This window comes from Penaeus vannamei, chromosome 36 (genome assembly GCF_042767895.1).
Source record: "Penaeus vannamei isolate JL-2024 chromosome 36, ASM4276789v1, whole genome shotgun sequence".
Classification (NCBI taxonomy): Eukaryota; Metazoa; Arthropoda; class Malacostraca; order Decapoda; family Penaeidae; genus Penaeus; species Penaeus vannamei.
Window position 1 is genome coordinate 16,626,199 of NC_091584.1, and position 7,500 is coordinate 16,633,698.

The following is a 7,500-nucleotide window of genomic DNA, read 5'->3' on the forward strand; positions in this document are numbered from 1 at the left end:
GCACGGCTGACCAGGAGATTTGAAGCAGTGTGTGGCAAGCAAGGTCATGGCACGACCAGTCAGTGGGATGTTGTTTTCTGCCGCGTGGCTGCGATGATGAATCCGCATGGCGAGGAACTCGGCTCGGTGTAGAGATGTTCTTGGTCATATGTGGTCCAGCTGGGGTCCGGATATCGGCACCACGCTGGCGGCAGCAGACGAGATAGATGCTGATGTGTCAGCAGCTGGTGCTGAGAGTGGCATGACTTCTACTACTATGTTCAGCAGCGTCAGTTATCCGGGCTTGGGGACATCTCAGCGGGATTGGGTCACAGTGTGCTTGGCAGGGTATGGTGTTGATGCGGAGGCCAGTTGTAAGAGGCCAAATGTTGGGTCCTACAAGAGTTTGGTAGATGGCGAGCTTAGGGTTAAGGTAGATAACCAAGATACCTTGACTCCTTTACTGAATATGATGTTGGAGTGCGGCAGCTCCTCAGAGCGAGGTGTTGCTCCTTGGCTTCCCGCAGGGAGTCTGCCTGATCTCCCATATACTGGTTTAAAGATCGCACCAAGTCACGTTGTTAGCATGTGACGAACGGTGATGAACAAGGAAGCATTACAACAATACATAGCTCTTGTGGAAGAGATAGACAACACAACATTCTAATGTCTGGTGAGGCAAGAAGAGAGGAATGAACAGATGAAGCAATGGTCAGGCGTATATGCATATGTATATGTATGTGTGAAGATACGTATGTGACAAACATGTAAGATTATATATTTATGTATCATATAGTAATTATATATATATATATATATATATATATATACATATATATATATATATATATATATATATATATATATATATAGCTGGGATACACATATATATATACATATATATATATATATATATATATATATATATATATATATATATATATATATATATATATATATATATATATATATATATATATATATATATGTATATATATATATATATATATATATATATATATATATACACACACATATACATTTATATATATATACACATATATACATTTATATATATATGAACACACACACACACATATGACCATATGTAACCCAGCTATATCTATATCTAATTACTATATGATACATATATATAATCTTACATGTTTGTCACATACGTATCTTCACACATACATAAACATATGCATATACGCCTGACCATTGCTTCCTCTGTTCATTCCTCTCTTCTTGCCTCACCAGACATTAGAATGTTGTGTTGTCTATCTCTTCCACAAGAGCTATGTATTGTTGTAACGCTTCCTTGTTCATCACCGTTCGTCACATGCTAACAACGTGACTTGGTGCCATCTTTAGACAATTGTATAGATCAGGCAGACTTCCTGCGGGAAGCCGAGGAGCAACACCTCGCCCCGAGGAGCTGCCGCACTCCAACACCTTATTCAGGAAAGGAGTCAAGACATCTTGGTTGTCTACCTTAAACCCTAAGCTCGCCATCTACCAACTCTTGTAGGACCCAACATTTGGGCTCTTACAACTGGCGGCAGCGGTGAAAGCGAACAATGCCTCTGCATCAACACCATACCCTGCCAAGCACACTGTCACCCAGTTTCGCTGAGATGTCCCCAAATCCGGATAACTGACGCTGCTGAACACAGTAGTAGAAGTCACGCCACTCAGCACCAGCTGCTGACCCCTCAGCATTTATCTCGTCTGTTGCCGCCAACGCCGAGCCGATATCCGGACCCCAGCTAGACCTAGGACGCGGACCACCCAAAACATCTCTATACCGAGCCGAGTTCCTCGCCATGTGGAATCATCATCGCAGCCACGCGACAGGAAACAACAACATCCCGATGACTGGTCGTGCCATGACCTTGCTTGCCACACACACCACTTCAAATCTCCTCCTCAGCCGCTCACTGCGTCGTCAGCCCCCCAGCTTCTCCTCGCCTCGCACCACCCAAAATCCGTGTGAATTTTTGAAGAAAAAAAAGAAAAATCGGTGATCGATACCTAGCTTTTCCTTAAATGTTTCTTATTCTGTGTTCATTTCTTAGTATCGAATTCTTAGATTGTGCAGTGACATTATTTTTTGCATTCTGTGTTCATTTATCAGTTATAGGTATTCATTTGCACCTTATGAGTTGTCTTACTAGGTACGCTCGTATGTGTCTAGGCGCCCCTGCCACTTGTACCTTTACCGTTGCCTGAGGACGCACTTCCCTCAGCGCCGCCCGCGCATTCTGTGACGCCGCCTGAAGATGGGATTCCTTCAGCGCCGCCCGCTCACTGCAGTTCCGAAGCCCCAGCATATGCACTCTCGGCATCAGTTAGAAAATAACAAGCGAATCTACTTGATACTGAAACACTGCCACAATACCTGCGTCCTGTTTTTTTTTTTTTTTTTTTTTTTTTTTACGCTGTTTACAGCTTTTACACAATTGTGCTACTGTTCTTATGTATTTTTCTATTGTTTTTAGCTATATGAATTTAGACGATGTTTGATTATGATGGGGACCATCATTTTAAAACCAGGGAGATATGTAACCCAGCTATATCTATATCTAATTACTATATGATACATATATATAATCTTACATGTTTGTCACATACGTATCTTCACACACACACATATACATATTCATATACGCCTGACCATTTGCTTCCTCTGTTCATTCCTCTCTTCTTGCCTCACCAGACATTAGAGTGTTGTGTTGTCTATCTCTTCCACAAGAGCTATGTATTGCTGTAACGCTTCCTTGTTCATCACCGTTCGTCACATGCTAACAACGTGACTTGGTGCGATCTTTAAACCAGTATATGGGAGATCAGGCAGACTCCCTGCGGGGAGCCAAGTAGCAACACCTCGCTCCGAGGAGCTGCCGCACTTCAACATCTTAATCAATAAAGAGGTCAAGACATCTTGGTTGTCTACCTTAAACCCTAAGCTCGCCATCTACCAACTCTTGTAGGACCCAACATTTGGGCTCTTACACCATATATATATATATGACCACACAATCTAGTAATGAGTTGCACGTTCATAATGATAATAATTATCATGACAATAATGATCACACACACACATATACATATGTGTGTGTGAGTGAGTGTGTGTGTGTGTGTGTGTGTGTGTGTGTATGTGTGTGTGTGTGTTTGTGTGTGTGTGTGTGTTTATATATATATACATATATATACATATACATATTATATATATATATATATATATATATATATATATATATATATATATATATATATTACTTCTGACTTTAAATCCAGCCATAAGTGCTAAGCGGTATATCTTAGCAAAACCTTATTTGCCAACGGTCTATGAGCGGATGAGCAGCTTGGCTGGGCTTTGAGAACCCAGGGCGTGGAGGAAATGCCCCCTTAATTCTTCTCACTTGAACACCACCGGTTATTGTCTGTCCTCAACAAGCGTTTGTGTTCATGTCATAAGGGCTCTAGGTATCCCTGCTGTAATAGCAAAGACGGATGAGTAGTTTAGCTACCAACGGCATCCTTGAGGTGGACCCTCTGAATTGTAGCCATAGTTGTGTGCCCAACATTCCTGAATTCAGCCATCTCCCTATTGTAGGAAGGCACATCCCCAGCAGGCCTTCAGTGGTCAGGGGGTGCTAAGAATCTCTGGGTTTTGTGTAATTGAGTACTTTTTCGAAGTTATGTTTTTGTTATTTTTATGTGGAACTATTAATTTGTTGTCTGGTGATGTTGAGCTGAATCCTGGTCCTTGCCGTCCAAAGTGTTGTAATTTACTTTTTAGTAATATTCGTGGCCTTCATGGGAATTTGAATGAGCTTGCAGTTATCTCGGCAAAATTTGACATTATTTGTTGTGCTGAAACTCTGGTTTCAGACATGAGGCACACGTCAGAGTTACTTTTACCCAATTTTAATAAACCCTTGTTGCTACTTAGGAATTCCACGTCTCGAGTCCAAGGTTTGTGTTTATGTTCTAGAGTTGGTTTTAATGCTAGTCGTTTTACAAAGTATGAATGTGGTTGTCACGAATACATGGTTGTGAGAGTGTGTAGTCATTTTAATGATTTTTAGATTTTTAGTCTTTATAGAAGTCCCAACTCTGATGACAGTATTTATGATTGTTTGTTGACCGTACATTTCTATTCAAGAGAATGATATTAAATCTTGTTTTATATTTATAGGTGATTTTAATGCTCACCACCGAGAGTGGCTTAATTCTGTGTCCCCAACTGACCGACATGGCATTTCTGCATTAGATTTTGCAGATGTGGTTGGGTGTGAGCAGTTCGTCCATGGTGCAACTCACAGGAGTGGCAATCTTTTGGATCTTTTGCTAACTGATGTGAGTAGGTTAGTTGATGTAGACTCCATCGCGCCAATAGGTTCTTCCGACCACTGTAGTCTAGCATGTAAGATCCAGCTGGACTTCCCTATGCCAGATTTTACGCTAACTAGACAAGTCTTCTTAAAATCTAGAATCAACTGGAATGGTGTCTACCATGCTTTTAATAGCATTGTTTGGCGAAATGTTTACAATGCTCCTTGTCCTGTTAAAACTTTTAATTTGTTATTGTTGGACATCATAATGAAGTTTGTACTCAGCAAAACTCTGAAATCTCGTTCACATGATAAAGCATGGTTTAATGAACGGTGTCACCAGGTTTATAAGGACAAACATGCTGCCTACAATCTCTGGGCTGCTAACCGTATTCGTCTTTGTTGGGAGAATTATGTTGCCATGCGAAATACAGCAACTAATGTTTATAAGGAGGCTAAATCTGAATATCATGCTCACTTGAAAGAAGTTCTCTCACAAGCCTCACAGCCGCATAAATGGTGGTCAACACTAAAAACATCTCTGTTTGGTCTTGAGTCTTCCATTCCTCCTTTAATGAAACCTGATGGTAGTGTTACATATAGTCCGTTTGAGAAAGCTACCTTGTTAGCAGATTGTTTTATTTCAAAACAAAGTTTAGAAGATATTAAACTTCCTCCTTCATGTCACCCACTGCCATGCTTTAATTCATTTGCTTTCAGGTCCTCTGAAATCAAGTATCTTTTATCTTAACTAGATGAGTATGGTGGAGTAGACCCTAATGACTTGTTTCCTTTGATTTTAAAAAGACTAAATGGCCAATTAGCTCCTAAATTAGCCGTAATCTTACGCCTTTTAGTTCGTAAAGGGTCATTTCCAGAGTGCTGGCGCTTTGGTAATGTTACCCCTATTCCCAAGGGCCCACTACAGTCTTCACCTACTGAATATAGGCCCATTTCAATTACACCAATTTTATCCAAGGTTTTTGAACGTTTGCTGGTCAAACGTCTTTCTGTACATTTGAGATCGTTTCTTGCAGAGACTCAGTTTGGTTTTAGAAAAGGACTCGGCTGCAATGATGCACTGCTTATGTTGGTGCATGAAATGCAGTCTGCTTTAGATAAGGGTTATGAGTCAAGACTTGTCTCGCTGGATTTTAGTGCAGCTTTTGACACTGTTAATCACAAGGGTTTAATTTTTAAATTACAGTCTTTTGGTGTAGGTGGTAAAGTTTTAAGTATTTTAACTGAATTTTTGACTGGTAGGCAGCAGCGTGTTCATGTTAATGGTAGTTTTAGCTCGTATTCTCATGTATCTTCTGGGGTTCCTTAGGGTAGTGTTCTTGGCCCTTTGCTCTTTATCTTGTATACAAGCGATATGTGGTCTGGCATTACTAATAAGATGTTAGCATATGCTGATGATACTACTCTCTATGCCGATATTCCTTCTCCGGCAACTAGACAAATAGTAGCTGACAGTCTCACTGTAGACCTGATGATGATTCAATCGTGGTGCTCTTGGTGGGGCATGAAGTAAACTAAATCCTACTCAGTCTAAAGAAATGATAATGAGTCGGTCTCGAACGCAGTTGCCTCAGCATCCAAGTCTGCTAATTAATGAAGTCTTAATCACTTCGGTGGATAACTTGAAGCTCTTAGGTATAACCTTTGATTCAAAGCTTACATTTGAATTGCATATTAGGAATATGGCCCGGGCAATTTCATCAAAGTTAGACATCATTCGCAAGTGCAAGAAAATTTATGAAGATGACAACATCACACGTAGGTGCTTCTTTTCTTTTATTCTGCCTCATTTTGAGTATTGTTCTTCTGTGTGGTTATCTGCTGCAGACTCACACTTAAGACTGCTTGAATTTCTCCTGTCTGACTTAAATTTGGACAATGGACATCGTAGAGTTATTGGGGCTCTTTCAGTTTTATACAAGATTGTAACCAATAATTCACATCCCCTCTATAAGTTTTTACCTGATATTTATCAACCTGCTGGAATTACCAGAAGGTCTATGACTCTCAATTCAATGACATTTGATGTAAGTCGATCGTCTACAAGTCAGTTTTCTAGATGCTTTTTTACTGCTATTTGTAGACTTTGGAATAGATTGCCTTCAGAGATTGTAACTTCCTCGACTCTTGATAAATTTAAAACGTCAGCTAACATGTTTTTCTTACGTAATTAGCTGACTTTCTTTTGTTCATTCTTTCTTAGCTGTATCTTGACCTGCGCTGACACTTTTGGTGGTATAAATCTCGATTTTTTCAGTGTGGCTCATTATATAGCTTAATATAATAATAATAATAAGTACTGAAGTCGGAAAGGGTAAGTTATTTTTTCATCTCATCATTGCGGTAATGCATTATTCCATCTTTCGTAAATACACGTCAGTACTGCTGACTTCGGATTTGAACTGCTCTATCAATTTCTACCGAGTTCCCACGAAGTGTGTGTGAAACTTTCTCAAGTACGAGTAGATAGTTGCACAGTCCTCTTAGTGGGTCGTGTAGTTCAGTTGGCTTGAGTCTGTCTTGGTTATACTTTACTATCATTTACTCAAGTATGAATAGATAGGCAATGTCTATGAAAGCTAGGTAGCTCCTAGTTGCACACCCTTTTAGTGGGCCATGTCGCTCAGTTGGTATAAGCATCTATCTTGCATTTACTTTCCTGTAAAGACCTAGGTTCGAATCCTGGTCTGTGTGTATGCAGTATATATATATATATATATATATATATATATATATATATATATATATATATATATATATATATATATATATATACAGGGTGTTCAAAAAATTTCAAAGTAGCAGGTCGAGAACAAGTTATTTATTCATTTATGTATGCACACACACAAACACACACGCATACGCATAAACAAAAATAGACAGCAAATATATATATATATATATATATATATATATATATATATATATATATATATATATACACACACACATTTATATCTGTTCTGTATATTTTTGTTTATGTGTGTGTATGTGTATGTAGGTGTGTTTGCGTGTGTGTGTGAACATGCGTGCATCTGTGCGAATACCGTTGACACATCCTTGTTTCCCATCTCTTAAGAACTTGCCCTGAAAAAGGACATTGTTTTCCCTTAAGATCAACCATGGCGGAGGAAGCGGCAGGCGAGACGCAGTCAGG

General features: G+C 39.4%; 1 protein-coding gene across 2 annotated transcripts in view; it reads left to right on the forward strand.

Annotated features, from left to right (window-relative positions):
- Nucleotides 1-7,500, forward strand: part of LOC138859405 (sodium- and chloride-dependent glycine transporter 2-like) — a 24,307-nt gene that overhangs the window by 1,529 nt on the left and 15,278 nt on the right. Inside the window, exons 1-2 of one of the 2 annotated variants that reach the window (XM_070114403.1) lie at nt 4,247-4,347; nt 7,459-7,500. The exon at nt 7,459-7,500 is cut by the window's right edge and continues 158 nt beyond it. In XM_070114403.1, the coding sequence (XP_069970504.1) occupies nt 7,466-7,500 (35 nt within the window). In that variant the 5' untranslated portion in view covers nt 4,247-4,347; nt 7,459-7,465. Of the gene's footprint in view, nt 1-4,246; nt 4,348-7,458 lie in introns of those variants that run through there. The other variant, XM_070114402.1, reaches the window with a different exon arrangement.